Consider the following 18,660-nt stretch of genomic DNA (forward strand, 5'->3'; position numbering starts at 1 on the left):
ATCATCTTGGGGCTCTAAAAACCTTGATTTTGCATTTAGTTAGGGGCCGTTTGAGCCTACTTTTGATTTTTATCTCATTTATTTTATTTGTATTTATATTTAATTTGAAATAAAATATATTTTATATCAAGACATATTTAGTTATTTTTCAAAACACTTAAATCCTTTAAAAATTATATTGAATATTTAAAAAAAAAATATATTTTTTTAAATAACAATATGCCCCAATTTTAAAATATAGGACTTCAAAGTAAATTTTTATATGAAATGCCAAAAAGAAAATGCAAAAAAACATCATAAAACAAATATGAGTACAATGCACAATCTAATTATTCCCTTACTACAAGCTAAAACTAAAATCAAGGCAAAATATAAGTCCAAATAAATAAATAAATAAATAAATGAAAATATTATTAAAATTTTATTTCTTCCAAATGACAAATAACTCTTAGAACATGCGCTTGAATTAAGCTGAATAAACATATTCTTTATTAAGTATGATTAAGATTAACAATGCATATTAAGTTGAATTAATCACTGAATCAATAATAAATTTTCTCCCAAAAACATAATGTGAGGAATTATAGCTGTAGAGCTCAAATCTCCAACTCTTCTCCTATCCACATGTTTAAGACACCATTGAAGCACCCCCTTCATTCTAAATTCACACAAAAAATAGGACTAAAGTGAGAAATTGACCACATAAAAGATGAACTTTGATGAAAATAGCAAAAGCTAAAGCATAAGTGATTATTTAAAATTGGCTCCTTGAATCCTCATTATCTATGTGTTTGGATTAAGTGCTGCCTAATAAGCTAAACATAATATTTAGAAATCATTTTAAACTTTTACACATCTGCTATATCTTAAGTCCATTCATTTTTTTTACTTAATGCTCTGACAATAATTTTTATTTACACATTTAATCGGTGTATTTTCTATTTTTTCGGCATGTAAGTCTAAACATTTTAAATTTATTTTCAATAGATAACAACTATAATCTTTCCTTTTTGTTTTTGACTCAAATTATTTCTACAATATAATTATTCACTAATATATCCTTCTAAATTTTGTTTTATGATACATTTGGGGCAGCTTGTGCATTTTCAGATAAACCGTTTATCTGGAAACGCGAATCGCGGGGTTCGACCCGCGTTCTGCATTTAGTATAAAAAACCAACGTGTTTTCGGATAAACTACTCAAAAGCAGTTTCCAAACGATAAGGCGCCGTTTTCTAGATAAGCTGCCCCAAACGGAGCCTCAGTATCCTCTTTTTTATAACACTCAATATTGCTTACTGTCAACACACAAATCCATACATTACATTTCCATATACTTTAAAAATGCAATGAGATTTAATATAAGCCTATGTTTAAGGTGGAAATACTGTTAAACGTTGAGATGGTTGAGGCAGAGAGAATGATGATAAGGCAAAAGATTGAACCGACAGATTTTCATAGTATTAAATTATTAATTGGGATGCCATTTCTGGAATTTTCACAGCAGCAGAGAGTTGAATGGCCACAAAAAGAAGATGAAACGTTGGTTTTAGATACAGACTCGGTCCTCTAAACTCCATCATATACAAGAAAAAATAAAAAAAAGGACTCGACATGCAGAAAAGTTTGCACGGATCATATCCATGCAACACATATGAGCCATGTATGGCGGGAGGATCTCTTCGCAGCACCTGCAAAAAATCTTAGCTTTTAATCATTACTTGTTCTCCCCTTTTTTTTTTTTTTTTTTTTTTGTTTAGGCATGGTTCCCTGCAAGAAGACCGCCTTTAATATACTTTTGCGCATGTCTTAAACTCAGTATACACACAGAAGCATCACACAAAAAGATGCCTGACCAGGACAACTAATCCAATAGGCCTATAGCCATACATCAAAAATATTACCTAACATCCTAGCTTTGTCCTAGCACTCCATCTAACAAAAGTGTTCTAACCAGCATCTAAGTGCATAAACAGAGATAAAGGCTACCTGTATGCTTACACGGAGTCGCTGATTCCGACCCAATCTTAAAGATACAAGAGATCTATATTTGCCACAGAAAAGAATTTTGAAAGATTTGGCCTTGCATAACTTTTGTTTGAAAATAAAGCGGTTTATTAAATGTGAACTCGCACATGCAATGTGACATATGTTAGATTCCTTGGAACTGTAGCAAAATCATACTTGTGTTGATCTTGATGCAATAACTCACAATGCTCACTGAAATTTACCCGACAAACAATACTAATTAAAGTATCACAATTAACACACGGGTCACTCACCTAACGAGTCTATTTTGCTATGAATACACACATGGGGATGCTCATGCAATCATGCAACATGATACACTCAAGTGGGTATACATTGTGCATTCAATGAATTCAGGGGATTTAGGGTCTGTTTGGGGCAGCTGTAGCTTCTCAGCTTTCCAGCTGTAGCTGCGCTGCCCTAGAAAGCTGCTGCGGGGAAGCTGGTTGTCTGTTTTTTGCAGTTGTGTAACAATAGCTGTGGGGCAACTGTTTATAGAAAAATGACAATTCTGCCCCTATTAAAATACTTCATGAGATTTTCTTGTTAGTTAGCACGACATCTGAATCAAATCGTTTAAGCTGATTTAAAATTTATAAAAAAAATATTATAGAAATACAAGTTTTTATATGTCATTGTAAAAAATTCTTCTCAATAAATATCATACCACCAAACAAGCTCTAATCTCTCCATACAAACCTCAAACCTCAAACTTGCAGAAACGCAGAAACCAACACTCAAATATAAAATTCCTTCATCAATTTCTAACATAAATATGGATAGCGAAAGGGTCGGATCCAATTACATTGCTACCTCTCCATACCTCATAAACACAAGGGGCATCCTCGATGCTTGCAGCCCCTAGTAGTGAACATCGAAGCAGAAGTAAGCAGGCGGTCGTGCATTCTGTCGGCCTCTCCCTATCAAGAAACTGCGAGAGACTGGGGAGCGCGGGATGGAGCTGCTTCGGGGACGCTAGGGTAGATGAGGCTAGTTCGTGCATTCGCGGGATGGAGCTTCTTCGGTGACGATAGGTCGTGCATTCGCGGGATGGAGCTGCTTCGGGGACGCTAGGGAAGAAGAGTTCAATCGCGAGAGATTGGTGAGCGCAAAGCAAAAGCGGTAAAAGCTGATCAATAACGAGGGCCGCGGGGTTGATCCCACGGCCTGCATTTCGTCTATTTTAGCGGCGGTCAGCCGCGAACAATGCTTCCAAACAATAAATTCTATATCGGCTTCGCGAAATATGCGGCCCCAAACGGAGCCTTAAAGCATAACCTAAATTGAGCACACAATATGGGTTGCTTATGGCATTCAAGGGGGATGCCATAAGAGATGAGGCGGCATGCTCTCCATTTAGGTAGTTCAAACACTGATGGGCTAGCCTTACTAGCCACCACTCATCCAAGACTTGCAAGTATTGAGCCAGACACATATGGTGGCATATGTGTGCAGTAGTATCATAGCTGTTGGTGTTCAAGGAGACACCAGATTGAAACATATGCCAAACGCAAATTTGATTTTCATGCGATAATATTTAACATATCACACAACATTCAAAAATTCATTTTTATGCACACTAGCATGAATCCAAATAATTTAACATGACCATGCAAGTGAGGCAAAAGCAAGTGCAAGCAGTGCGACATGCAATTGATTGGTCAATCAGACCTTGGTGACCAATCGAACCAAAAGTAATTGGCCGAATTATAGCTTTATGATTGGGCTTGGTGGCCTGCAAACTTCTGTGAAGGAGATCCACCAGATTTCTGATCGTCAACACTTTTCTGGTCAAGAGATGGACAATATCTTGCTATATGACTAGACTAACGACATCAATAACAAGTGTTAGAGCATATCAAGCATTCTCCCTTATGTTGTCTTCTGCATTTGGTACAAGTGATTCCAGTACCTTGAGTCGTACCTCTACTAACTCTGCCCGAATTATTTTTAAACTTCTTCTCATTGGATCATTCTAAGTAATCTACATGTCCTGCAGTCTTCCTCTTGTGCATCTCCTTAAGCTTTTAAGTAAGCTGATAGTTGATCTCCACTCTTCTAGCTCGTTCCACTAATACTGAGTATTCATCGATTCCTAAGGGTAGTAACAACTTCTTGATAGAAAATTTTAATCACGAAAAGAAACTGTAGCACTATTCTTCTGCGTTAGTGATCAACTGTGGTGCATGCCTCAATAGTGCAGTAAATTCTACTTCGTATTGTATGATCGTCTTCTTTTCTTGCCTCAACTTGAGGAACTTGTCCTGCATCTATCTTCAAGCAGATACATATACAAACCATTGTCTAAATAGCTCCACAAATTCTTTCAAACTAACCATCATGTTGGGTATGTCCCCTAAAATGTCCTAACACTGCCCACACCATCATCTTTCGGCTTCTCCATCCAGCACAAATGTTGCCAATGGTACTCTATTTTCCTCTAGACAAGTCATCCTATCTAGTATCTTCTCTATTCTCATTAGCCAATTCTTCGCTTCAACTGGGTCTTCAGTTACTTTGAACAAAGGTGAATGTAGATCTTGAAAATATCTTCAAGTATTTATCCACAACAATCATTTCCAATAAGTTGCGATCTAAACTCCTGAATCAATTGAGTCATCGCCGCCGTCATTTAGGTGAGGATATTCGTGTTCACATTTACAGTAGACTATACTTCTTTATTTTCTATTGAATTTTCTTCTATGATTTCAGGTGTATCACTATACCTGAATGGATAATTATTACTTGGAGTTAAGTTTAAAATTTTAAAATTTTCTTATAATTAGATTATTGGCTTTTTCATCAATATTCCATTAATTTATCCTAAACCTTGCACTCTGATATCACACTTGTTACAAACTGGCCTTGGGCTTGGAATTAACCAAGACATGTACAAATTGTCAGACAGAGTGATTTAAATTTTCTATATTCGTCTGCATTTTAACAGATGAAATAGTCATTACAAATTAAATTAAAGAGAAAATTAAAATTTACCTTGTTGATGGTTGTCCGCTTCTTTTATAAATATTTTCTTGTCTATCACTCATCTATTAATAATTTAATTAAACCTAAAAAATAGTTAAAACAACAACGAGCTAAGCGAACCAGTGCTATTCATACTTTTAGACTACAACAATACAAGGAAAAGAAAGAACATGTATGCTAGTTAAGTATTTTTTTATAAATCAATATAAACATTTGATATGATATTCAAAGAGAACTATATTATTATCATAACAAATATCATTTCATATTTATATAACTATCACATGAGATACTGTCTAAAAATTGTACCACTTAAAATACTTCAATATTAATATCTTTTTCTATTTATGTGCATGTGTACATTAGTGTTTCCCTACTAGTATCATTAAGGAGTGTTCCATCATAGTCAATCATGCACATACAAAAAAGTCAACATAAACATATATATTCACCACATTCAATTCAACATACTATAAAACATACATCAAATGCATGAGTAAGTAACTACGACATTCATAACGATATGACCAATAAATAAAAACAATATCTCAATTAGAATAAGACACACACAAATATCATCAACTACAAACATATTGGAGAATAAATATATTATTAATATAATTTAAAAGTATGAGTACTCACCTTGATGATGTGTAATTTGCTATTGGCCATGACATCGATTTCTTCTATAAAAATAAAAATCTAAAATTAACATGTAAAAATTAATTTCTATAAAATATCTCATTATTATTATTATTTCAAAATCATTATTAAATATTTTAAAGTTATTAAAACTTACTCATATAATCTTGGTTGAGACTTCACTGAAATCACACAACTTCATCTCCACCTTCTGCACGAATGAGTTGCTACTGCAATCCTCCTTCCGCGTGCACTCTCTTCTCTTTCAGCTTCAGCCTTCTCCTTCGTCACGTTTCTTTCTCCTTACCGCCTCTTCTTCCTCTGTGTTCGCATGAGCTCTTGCACAACAGCACGCGAGCTCGACCTCTCCTTTGAGATGGTCCTTTCTCTCTTCTTCTTCGTTGGTATGCTAGAGCACGGGTTCCTTCGCTGCTCCAACCTTCCTCACTTCTTTTTGCACCCAAATGCTCGAAGATGAACTCCTTCGTCTTCCTCTTCGACTTGACTTACGGCTAAGTAATCTTGCCTTGGCCGATCATTTTATAGACGAACTCGTCTCCTTGGCTTCTGATCCCATTGTTTCCTCTCCCTCCCTTTCGGCCACCCACAACTCCTCGTTTTTTCTTCTTTGATTTCTCTCGAATGTTCCAATCTTCGATTCCCTTTCGATTGGTTCGTTTCCTCTCCCTTCCGTAACTGAATGAGTCATTACAATTTCCATCATTTTCTTCTTCCTTTGTTTATGTTTCTTGCTCTCTCCTCTGCCATGTCTCATGCAATTTGCTACGATCCTTCTAGTTCAAATAGAGAAGTTTGCCTCTTAAGTATATGCCTCGAGATGATAATTAGTTCGAATCGAGATAGATTTAAATTCTTCTATTTATTATTATTATTATTAATATTATTATTACCAATTAATGGTGTAGGAAGATCCAAGTTTTCAGTTGTTTGCTCCCAGCAGCTTGTTGATGAATTGGCCTCAGCGCACTCTAATCTTTTGGAGGCTATTTCATTAGAGGAAGTTTTTTTTCAGCAAAAAGCGAATGACACTATATTTTCTAATGCCGACCGCAATACTAAATACTTTCATGCTTCCATTAAGCAAAGGAGGAATATCAACACTATCCTTAAAATTAGATCTCCTTATGGAAGTAATCTTACTCATGATGATGATATTGGCAAAAGTGCGGTTGATTATTTCACGAATTTCTTTATGACCAATTCTCAGGTTCTTCCGGTTAATGCTTCGTTTTTTGATAGTGAACGGGATTATGTTTCCTCTTGTTCTCTTCATGATGTTCCCACTGAGCAGGAAATATTTAAATCTTTCAAAGATGTTAATACCAATGAAGCTCCTGGGCCAGATGATTTTACAGCCTCCTATGTCGCCTGTTGGGACATTATCAAAAGGGAAATTATTCTTACTATTCAAAGTTTCTTTTGTGGGGATGATCCTGGGAAATACTTTACCTCTTCTATGATTGTTCTCATTCCAAAAGAAGCTGATAAATCTAGCTGGGACAAATTTCGACCCATTTCCCTCACTTTAGTTATTTCTGAAGTTTTGAGTAAGTTGATGCTTTCCCGACTTCAACCTCTCCTTCCCAAGATTATCTCGCAGCAACAGTCCGCTTTTGTTAAAGACCGTGAGATCACTGATAATATCCTACTTGCTCAAGTGATTATTGAGGATCATGATAAGAAATGTCGTAGTGGTAATATGATTATTAAGCTTGATATTAAAAAGGCCTTCGATCATTCTCAACATTCTGCATGCTCGCGACTTTCATCACAACTTCATTTCTCTTATTAAAAGATGGCTACATAATAATCACTATAGTGTTATGGTTAATGGTAATACATACAATTTCTTTTCTGCTCAAACAGGCATTAAGCAAGGAGATCCTCTATCGCCGACGATTTTTATAATCTCTTTTGATTATTTCTCTAGTTTGATCAATGAATTGCAGCAAAAAAAGTTGTACACGCAATTTCATCATAAATCTACGGTTTTGGTTAGTCAGCTTGTTTATGCAGATGATGTTATCATTTTCTCTAATGTCGGTAAAAACACTATTAAGTTGTTGATGAAGGTGCTTGAGGATTTCCAACAAACTTCCGAATTAATTTTTAGTAGAGATAAATGTAATCTGTACTTTGACAAGTATGTAAATCGTTCTGTTGCATATTAGACTACTTCTTTTACTGGATGTCAATCTTCTACACTCCCTCTCAAGTTTCTTGGTGTTAATCTTTTAAGGGGTCGTCGGAAGCAAACTCAATTTGATGATGTTGTTGAGAAAATCAAGTCCAAAATCGAGGACTTGAGGAATATATTCCTATCTAACGGAGGTCGTCTCACCTTGCTAAAAAGTGTTTTAACCATGCCTATGTATGCTTTGCAAATTCTCAAGCTTAAGAGGAGCACTCAACACACTTTAGAGAGGATTTTAATCATTTTCTTTGGTCTGGAAGTCATTCTAAGAAGCATTGGTCTTCTTTTGATAAAATTTGCAAACCTTTGAAGGCTGGTAGTTTGGGGCTCAAAAGCCTTAACCAAATCTCTGAAATTAATATGTGTAAGTTGTGGTTTAAATTTCGATCGAGTGACTACTTATGGGTTAACTTTTTGCATCATAAGTATTGTTCCAAACATCACCCGGCTTTGGTTAATTGGAAAGTGGTTGACTCTAAGATTTGGAAAGCAATTATTAAGGCTAGAACTATGGCTTCGAGATTCAGTTTTTGGGATGTTGGTGAGGGCAACATCTCGGTATGGCGTGACCAATGGGGTCAGGAAAATGTTGCTTTCCCTCTACAACATGGGTTTTCGAATGACCTGCTTCTTTCGGATTTGTGGCTTTATGATAATTGGGATGCCAATAAACTTAATCTTGTTTTTGGTGAGCAAGCTACTATGATATCTAAAATGCCTCTAAAGATTACTACTAAGGAACGTCCTATGTGGAAATCTATTGGCTCTCTTTCTCCTACTAAAATGCTTTTTGCTAACCTTTATCAGTATAGTGGTTGGAGACGGGGCCATGTCATTTGGAATCGTCTCATTTCACCATCCATTTCTTTCTTTTTGTGGAGGTTTTTTCTCACAATGCTACCTTTGGATGATATTTTGAAGCTTAAAGGTTTAAAATTGGCATCCCGATGGTATTTATGTAAAAGGGATTCAAAAACAATTACGCATCTTTTCTTTCTTTGCCCCTATGCTGCGGATACTTGAAATATTTTGGGCAATTATTTTACCATTAAATGCCTGAATTCTTCTTCCATTGCTGGTTTTCTTCTTATTTGGAGAAATGCAGCTCAAGTTGATAAGAAATTGTCTTGGTTTCCTCTTGTGACTCTTTGGTTCATTTGGGCGGTGAGAAATGACGCTAAACATGACATTAATAGGTGTGCTACTTCTATTACAGCTTCTAATATTATTGCCCACTTTCATCGAGCATGTCAGGTTCTCTGCTTACCGGGTACTGATGATCGGACTAGGTTGGGTAGGAAGGCCATCTTTTTTAGGTGGAAACCCCCTAACTTTAGATTCGGTCAAATTCAATATTGATGGAAGTTGGATTCCTAGTGCGGCTGGTGCAGGGGGAGTTCTTCGGAACCATTCCGGGCTTTGTTTTCTTTGCATCTCCGATACTGGCCTCCTCTCCTTTAGAGGCTGAAAGTTGGGCTTTTTTGTTGGCTCTACAAGTTGTAATTTGCCTCAAAATTCACAAGATAACTTTTGAGACTGACTCTCAAATACTTATAGATATCTTCTCTGGAGCTTCTAAGCTTTGGTGGGATTTGATTCACACTATGAATAGAGTTTGAGATATTATACATAGATACAATTTGAATATAAATTTATCCTATATCTATAGAGAAGACAACTCTTCTGCTAATTGGTTAGCCCGTACGGGCAGGGATACTAACGAGGTGTTATGTGAGATCTCGGGCCTGTCCGCAGCTCCAAATTCTTCTGAATGGGTGCTTAGTTGAAGCTCCTTATATTAGAATATAAAAATCTACTTTGGTTTCTCTTGACGATTAGTTTTACATCGTCTCAGACATTCAGTTTTACGTTTTTTAAATTCAAGGAATTTGTGTTTGTGCGGTTTTGGAATATTACCTAGCTTGGCATTGGAGTTTCCCTCTGTGGTCCTTTTATATTTAGTTTGGATTTTGGCTTGCTTTTGTGCTATGGGTTTCGGCTGGTGCTCCCTGCTGTATGACTTTTTTTTTGTGTTTGTGTTATTTCATTGGAGCATGATTTGGGAGTGGAGGTCATGCAGATGGTTTTGTTTGTATTATTCTATTTGTTTTGGTTGGCTGTGTGGAACTCCTGCAAAATGTTATCAATACTTATGCTTTTCTGGTTGGAGTGGGTGGTGCTGCTTATTATGCAGGACCTTTGCAAGATTTTGGAGGTCCCCGGGGGGAAAGATTCAATGCTCTTGTTGTTTTCAAGCTTCGTCGGGCGCATCTTTTTTCTCTTTTTGTACTCCACATTTGTTGATCTGTTCTAGGGTGTACATGTCAATTTTGGGTATACTTCCTCTATTTGGGTTACATATATTTTTGGGTGTACTATACCTTTATTTTATTGTTTCCTTTTTTTTTTTTTTTTGTAATGTGGATTATGGAACCCCTAGGGCCACAATGTATTTTCTTTTACTTTTAGTTGGGATCCATTTTCCCTCTCGCATTTTATAACATCTTTTTTTATTAACGCATAAGGAGCCACGAGCTGCTCTTTTATTAAAAAAGATTCAAGTTTTCAGTATTCAGTATGCAAGTTAAGAATCAATAGCATAAAGGACAAAGGACATTCAGTAGGCTGCAAACAATGGAATGCTCAACAATTCCAAACATGAAGCATGCACCACGACATATGATAAAGACACGACGCAACATGAACATAAAAGCACAAAATAAGCATAACATGTAGAGCATGACACGCCATGAACATGATTCTTTTTTATAAATCATTACCATAAAATGTGTAATCAAAACACTTGATGTTCATATTTTATGCCAAAAAGTATCATAAAATGAAATATAGTATGTATTAAAATTTAAAAACTTAGCAACCAACAAAAATATAGGTTTAATTATAGTTATATTTCCATTATGAAGTGTATTTGCTTTATCAAAATTGCTCATTGTCAACAGCGCACAAACATTAGCATTAATAAATTGGTATTAATCGGACAGTATTTAGATCTATTATCTGAGCCCAAATATAAAAAGAGAAATTTCTAAATAAAAAAAATATGAACACATTGATCACCATTAGTTAGATCCTTAACATACTTGACATCACGATTACATTGCCCCTACGACCAATATTCTATTCAATAGAACCTACACTATTATCGAATAAAAAATAGTTCGCTAAGTTCGCTCATAAGATAATAGAATCATCACGTATCTCAACTATGTCAAAGTGTGACAATATCATGTCCGACTCTGAAGTTATAAAAAAATGGGCATTTACAAACATACCACCCTATTCCTAGGCATTGACATACCTAACACTTAAACTTTACTTTTTACATTTAATAATCTAACCTAAATCTTCCATATCAAATCAAAAACACCACCATTTTAATTTTTAAAAGTGAAATACACATTTTCATGTATGAGTAAGTTGGTCTATACATAAAAATAAAAGTTTAGATGTTAGATATGTAAATACAAAGGAATTGAGTGATACATACGCAAATCTTCGTAAAATAACTACAAATATGATTTTTCAGCATGTCAAAATTGCTAATAGCGTGCTGAAGTAGTGTGTTTCACATGCATCCAACAATGAGTGAAAGAGGATGAAAGGTTACAAAAGTGCAATCAAGATAGAGAACAATGATGGAGAGACTTGTAATAAGGATTTGCGGAAGGAAAATTAATCATTGATTAGAAAAAAGTGGCATTAAAATGTCCACTCCAACCTCAAATTCATGCCGATGCCCCAATCGAGTTCACTCACTATCAAATTATTGATAATTATGCTTTCGACATGGAATTGATTATCCAAAAACCAGGTTTTTTATGAAATTTTTTGGTGGCTTTAAGCCAGTTAATATCTGACGAATACAAATTATAGTGCCGAAAAAAAGTAGTAGGCTAAGGGTTGAAAAACAGAAAAACCAAAATGGATAACACTACTAAACTTATTGCACAACTAAAATAATTCATTGAAGTTTAGGATTACCTCTAAATTTTTCTATTCCTTTGATGTAATGACCAGCAATGCTAAGGAACCAATCAGTACATACTGCAAGACAGTATAACATTAATTAGCACAAGGAACGTCATGAGAGAGAAAAAGAGCCTACAAAAAGATTAAAAAGATCCAGAATAGATAACTAGATCTTTTCATTTACAACAATCCATTAAAAAAGCTATCTATAATCGATAGCAATACAATAATCTGCTGATAACAGCTTTCCATGTACAATAATCCAATAATTTGTGGATAGCAACGTCCATTTCTAAATTTCCCAACTAATAACATATTTCCAAATTTATTTTAACTGATAATTATTTCTCTACCAAATTATGCACAACTTCTCATCTTTTTTTTTACACAAAGCGAGGGAATAAAATTCAATCATACAACTCCCCTCTCCTCATTTTAAATTTCAATATGATATTAATGCCATTGAAGTTCTACTAGTTGCGATACCAAAATGACTTTTATTTTGGACTTTCTTTTCCAAGCCGACTGATACTTCACTAACACAGGAAGCTAATCTTCATCCAAAAAAAGTGAATCCTTTCGAAAAGAAGATAGCGGCAATTACACAAAGAAAATGGAGGAAATAACCGCAATGAAGTGATCAAGAAGCTGGCAACTCTAATGCTACAACTCAAGTTCAAAATGGAAAAATTAAATCCAAAATATGGAAAATCCATAATGAAATAATTGACTAAAATTCCAAAGAGAGCTGCCAACAAAAAGAAAAAATGCAATAGCTTTCTCCTTCCTTCAGCTATGGGCAACAAACCAAAAAAGACAAATTAATTTCCTGCTACAAGTTCAATTAGGAGCATCACCGTGATAAGCCTGGTTGGTCAAAAAGCTAAAGTTCAAATGTCCTCATCGCAAATAGGAATAAAACTACTAATTTGATGGTAGACACGAGAGCATCAAATCATATGACACAAGACAAAAACATCTTCTAAAATTATAGGCCATTCCATGACTATTATGATGCTTGGATTGTGAATGGATCACTATCAAAAGTTGCTACAGCAGTTCTAGCATTCTCTCAAAAAAATAATCTAAAACTTGACTCTCAGCTTTAGTGTCTAGCCAATATTGTAATTTGTTATTGTTGAGATTTGTATAATGTGGGTCCTAATTGTAAATAGAGAAGTCTAGAGATTTATTTTTTAATGCTACATCTTGTTAGGAATAAAACTAATAATTTGATGGTAGACACGAGAGCATCAAATCATATGACACGAGACAAAAACATCTTCCACAATTTAGGCCATTCCATTTCTATTATGATGCTTGGATTGTGAATGGATCACTATCAAAAGTTGTCTACAGAAGTTTTAGCATTCTCTCAAAAAAATAATCTAAAACTTGACCCTCAGCTTTATTGTCCAACCAAAATTGTAATTTGTTATTGTTGAGATTTGTATAATGTGGGTCCTATTAGTAAATAAATGAAGTCTAGAGATTTATTTGTAAATGCTACATCTTGTAAGGCTCTATATAAGCCCATCTTCAATGAAATGAAGTAAGCTCTATTAAGCAAACACTTTCAATTTGGTATCAGAGCCTCAACACTAACCCTACCCGAGCAGCTGTCTTGTGCTCGATAGGTCGTAGCGAAGGCTTTAGTGACATGAGGCAACGACGACATGCGAAGCAATGACGGTGGCTTTGGGCAAGACAGAGAGGAGAAGGAATGACTACACAACTTGATCGGTACAAAATCACAATAGACACTAGCGGAGACAGATCACAACGGGATCTTCTTCCGCGACAGACAAGAGGAGAGACAACGAAGGATCTGTGCGATTGCGAAGAGGAAGACGAGACAAAGGATTCTGTAAGGCGTGCACAGTAGATTGAGCCGAATTGTGCAGCGGAGACATTCAGTGCCAGGAGATGGGACTTCTGTTTGAGCGTGGAGGCTGAGTGAACAAAAAATACGACAGAGAATCTGTTGCGGTTTTTGCGTATGGTGAAGTGTGGCAAGGCTTCGACTCTTGTAGACTCTTTGCATCCGGGACAAAGGGGTTGCAGCTTCGTATGGCCTTAAGCAAAGTGAATCGCATGAACTTCTAGGAAGTCGCGCGCGTGTGTGTAATTGAGAATGTCAGGAAATGGGGATAGTACAAGAGGTAAGGGTTTGAAATGTTTTGGGAAGATGGATCCAGAAGTTCTAAAGGTCTTGGTCGGGCTCATACAGGGAGCTAGTGTCTCGACGAGAGCTACTACCTCAGCACATGCGCCGACAAAAGTGAAGCTAGATCTCCCTCATTTGGATCGAAAGCTCAATGAACTGGCCACGTATTTGAGTTAGTCACGTTGAATCAAGGCTGCTCCAGTAAAGAAGAGACTAGAAAGATACCTGACGGAGGTCCAACAAAAGAGTAACCGTGTTGAGAGGGATGAGTGGAGGACCACACATGCCATGTTTTACACTTGGCTACTCAACTCGATGGTTCCATTGATTGCCTAATCAATATATGACATTCGAAAGGTGAGCAACATTTAGGCGAAGCTGAAGAAGATTTATGCTAGAGTTGAGAACCACATGAGGGTGTTTTAGATTCAATGTGAGATAGAGGCAGTGGTTCAGGGTGATAAATCGATTCAGGAGTACTCCATAGATCTGGAACGGTTGTAGCAATATCTTGATCACTTCTCACCTATGTCGAGCTGTGGTGATCAAGGGTGCAACAAGGGAGAGATCTTTACAATGACGAGGACTATGCAGTTTCTGGCTCATCTAAATCCAGCCTTTGATCAGAGAAGATCGGTTCTCCTAGCTCAAGCGACTATTACTACACTAGATGAGGCCATTGCGACAATGATCAGAAGGAGAGTTGCATGAAGCTACACTCTGAGCCAAGTGGTTTTTCGAGTGCAAGATCAGCATTGGCTGCTGCGAGCCCAGGTATGCTAGGTGTCCATAGGGAGAGTCACAAGTGCTACAATTGTAGTGAAGTTGACAATTTTAGCAGAGCCTGTCCTAAGCCACCTAAGGAGAGAGAGAGGCAGGTGGAAATGGACAAAGTGGAGGTCGTGGTTGTGGTTGTGGGGTCGGAAAGGTGGGAGAGGAGGCTACCGGACAAATCTGATGGTAACAAAGAATGAGGGAGAGACATGTGTGGTCTTTACTAATGAGAATTATGAGTTTCTAGAGCTATTGAAGAGGAAATTGAAAACAACAGGAGATGAAGTTGAGCATGTTTCAAATCCATCGATATCAAGGGAAAACATTTCCATTTATGCTCACTTCAACAAAGGTACTGGTGGACACTTTTTCTTGCCTCTATTTCCACCACAAAATGATCAAAATGGATCAAAGGCTTACCAAAACTAAGAGAACCAAAGGAGAAGTCACCATCAATTGCGTTAGTGAGATTCAAAGAGGGGAGAGGGAGGAACGCCATAATCCTTTACGTAGGGATGATTCAGATGAAGAGGATAGTAGACCATGATGCTTTCAGATTCAAAATCAGAGAAGACCGAGGGATGAAGTGCCTGTTGGAGGATAAAAGACAAATGAGTGAAAGTAGACATTGAATTTTGAGCGAAGAATAAATCTGAATGACTTCATCGAGTGGATACAGACGATCGAGAGGATCTTTGAATATAAGGAGGTGCCAGCTGATAGAAAAGTGAAGATTATTGTCATCAAGTTGAAAAAAAGTGACTCTTTGTGGTGGGAGAACCTCGGAAGAGAGAAGGTCGGAGCAAGATTGTCACTTGGGAGAAGATGAAGAAGTTGATACAAAATAAGTATCTACCGCTACACTACTGCCATAATATATTCTTGAGGCTACATGACTTACATCAAAGGAATTTGTCGGTAGAGTTCACTACTCAGAGGCATCCCCAACTGTGTTCACTAATGTGATTGAAGAAGAATGGTCAAAATTAACAGGAGATGCCTCATTGAGTTTTCTATTGGGAACCGTGGGATTAGGTGTGGTGTGACGTGGTGCCCATGAATGCCTGTCATATCTTGTTGGGGAGACTGTGACAGTTTGATAGTCGGACTCCGCATGATGGATTCAAGAACACCTCTTTCACGAAGGATTGAAAGCACATAGTTCTCTTACCTTCTGTGGAGCCCAAAGTTACATGTGCTCGTGCCAACATAGAAGCGCCGGTGGGACAAATTTTGGTGATGATATAAGATAGAAGTGTCGATTATCGACTCAAGACAAAATAGGGCAACCACTAAAGAGAGAATTCTGGGGTATCTTGACTGACAACTTGCCACCAAAGCCACCACTGTTAGAAGAGGTTTGGCTCGCCATCACATTGGAGAGGGATGGGCTAGCATTGGGCTACATTTGGAAAACTCTACAGAGTACACTTAGCATGAAGTTTCAGTTCACTTCAAAAGGGTACCCATAACTAGTTAGACAACTGGAGGTTATTATTAGCCGTTTAAGAAACTATCTTAGGTGTTTCGAGGGACAGGACATCCGACAATGGGATCCAGATGCCTTTAGAGGCCCAGTTAAAGACCCTCCAACCTCGATAATCACAACATTCCCGCCAAATTCAATGTGTTCGTCCTAGTCTCACTTTCATGGCTGGGCCGAATCGATTCAGATTTTTTCAGTGTTGTGGAGTTGATTGGTTCTCTTAAGCCACTCCTAGTTATCCTATTATTTTATATTTATTTTTCTAATGTTTTAGGGTTGATTCTTTGTATGTTTTTCATCATGACAGTTGTTGACGCCTCCAACTTTCTCTTCTAGAGTTGTATGCAAGGGCAAGTGGTGATATGACTGTATCTGATTCCGAGGCGGTAATTATCTTCAACTGTTCTCTTCTCTGCATCTTTTCCTTTGTTGTTGTTGTCCTCCATCCCTTGTACAACCGCCCAAACAACCCATTGTAGCTGTCATTCTGCAATCCTAAAGCCTCCCTGCAGCCAGCTATCTTCCACCTCCTACTTGCCACCATGCAGCAGTCCTCCTCCCAGCCTGCCGCCACCCCACTGCAGCCAAGCTTCCAAACTTCCTACCGCAAACACCCCCCAGCCAGCTACACTTCCACCACAACTAACTTTCCAATCTCCATGCAACAACCTTCCTCCTATCTTGTTGCCATCCCACCACAACCAACTTCAACCATCTCGCCATCCAACTGCAAGTATCTAACGCCCCTCCATCCCACATAGCCGACCACCATACCTTTTGAATGCCACCTAGTTGTGTTAGTGTCATGACTGTTGTTATTTTCATTTCCGTTTGTATCATTGTATTTCCCTATTTTGAATTCAGCAATAATATTTGGTATTCCTATCGTTGTTTTGGTCAACTCCGGTATCATTCACTCAGAATTAGGATTCTTTCCTCATGAGGTAGTCCATATTGGCCTTAGTGAATGGCTAACCCAAACTAAACCTCCCTTTAGTCTCAAGTGAGTTTAAATTAAATTTTAGCTCATTTAATGTAGGTAATAGTAACAGTAAATTCATGTTGGAACTAAGGGAACCTAAATTCAATTTAAGATCACTTGAGTTCAAATCAACTATTAGCACCCTATAAAACCCTTGGATCTAACAAACACAAATTTAAGTCTAGTGCTCTGGGAGCCCTCCTAGAGAACTTAAACTCTTCCTTAAACTTTCCTTTGAGCATAGAAGGCTTGATCAACTTGTTTGACCAAGCCAACTCTGCTTAACTTTGTGGTATCCACCAAAGATTTTCAATCCAAACGACTCTAACATGTCCAAAAACCACTAAAAATCAAACTTGACCCAATTTGAGGCCTCTAAGCCCTTGGTCAACCTAGCAAGTCAACCATTAAGGACCTATTCACTCCACTTGATTTCAAATGAACAATCTTAAGATGAAGTTTAGGCTCATCCAAGTTCACCTAAGAAGGGTTTGGTCAATCTCCATTGACCAAGTGCACATTAAGAGTCACTTGAGCCAACTTCAAAATTTTATTCAAATATTAAGGTCTAATTGATCCGAACTGTTTTCAGGAATTTAATGAATTCTCACTAATATTCATAATCCAAATCCACAAGCTAATTGAACGGTTGGCCTTTAACTGATTTTAACCCAAAAAGGTCATTTTGTGTTAAATCCCATCTATCTAACCAAATTCAATCAAAAGGGAGAAACACATTTCTTGATCATTGCCCAACCTTTGAAACCAAATAAATTCTCAAATGCACTCAATTGGGCCTAATAAACCCTCAGGCCCATTCTGAGCCCACATGGGTCATCATGAATTGAATTGAAACAAAACTAATTCAAATACAAATTAAATTAGCCAAACACTTCCTTGAATGCAATCATAGCCAATCAAAACCAATTAACCACTATCAGGAATCCAATTGAGTCAAATTGAACCTTGACACAATGATGGCTCAATCAAACCTATTTTAGCCAAATCGAATTAAAGCCCCATCCAATTGAATCAACCCACTCCTTAGGTCATATCCAAGCTAATTGAACTCAAATCAAATGGGAATAAGCCTCAATTAAGTCTAGTTAGGCTTGGACCGAAAGTGACCCAATTGAGTCCTTATGAACCATCTTGGCTCAAGATTAAATACAAGCCCACTCAAATTGAATCCAAAGTTGATTAAGGAACTAGTGAGTCTAGCTAGGCTCAATTTCATGATTGCTGGACCTTAATGGGGTTCAGTTGGGCCCTAAACAATAATGATTAATTTATTAAAAGAATGATTAATTAACCCAAAGTTGAAAAATATAAACAAAATTCATATAAATTTTTAAAAAGTCTAAAACTTCGAAAAAGTTTTTAATATTAAG

The 18,660-nt window shown here is 36.9% G+C and overlaps 1 protein-coding gene across 1 annotated transcript in view; it reads right to left on the minus strand.

The window, feature by feature from the left end:
- Window positions 1-379: 379 nt before the first annotated feature.
- Window positions 380-18,660, minus strand: part of LOC110032655 (signal peptidase complex catalytic subunit SEC11A-like) — an 82,871-nt gene continuing 64,590 nt past the window's right edge. The window contains exons 8-9 of the mRNA XM_020736351.1: window positions 11,873-11,943; window positions 380-658 (exon numbers count right to left, since the gene is read on the minus strand). Of these exons, the coding sequence (XP_020592010.1) occupies window positions 11,885-11,943 (59 nt within the window). The 3' untranslated portion in view covers window positions 380-658; window positions 11,873-11,884. The remainder of the gene's footprint in view (window positions 659-11,872; window positions 11,944-18,660) is intronic.

Source organism: Phalaenopsis equestris, unplaced genomic scaffold (genome assembly GCF_001263595.1).
Source record: "Phalaenopsis equestris unplaced genomic scaffold, ASM126359v1 Scaffold000996, whole genome shotgun sequence".
Lineage (NCBI taxonomy): Eukaryota > Viridiplantae > Streptophyta > Magnoliopsida > Asparagales > Orchidaceae > Phalaenopsis > Phalaenopsis equestris.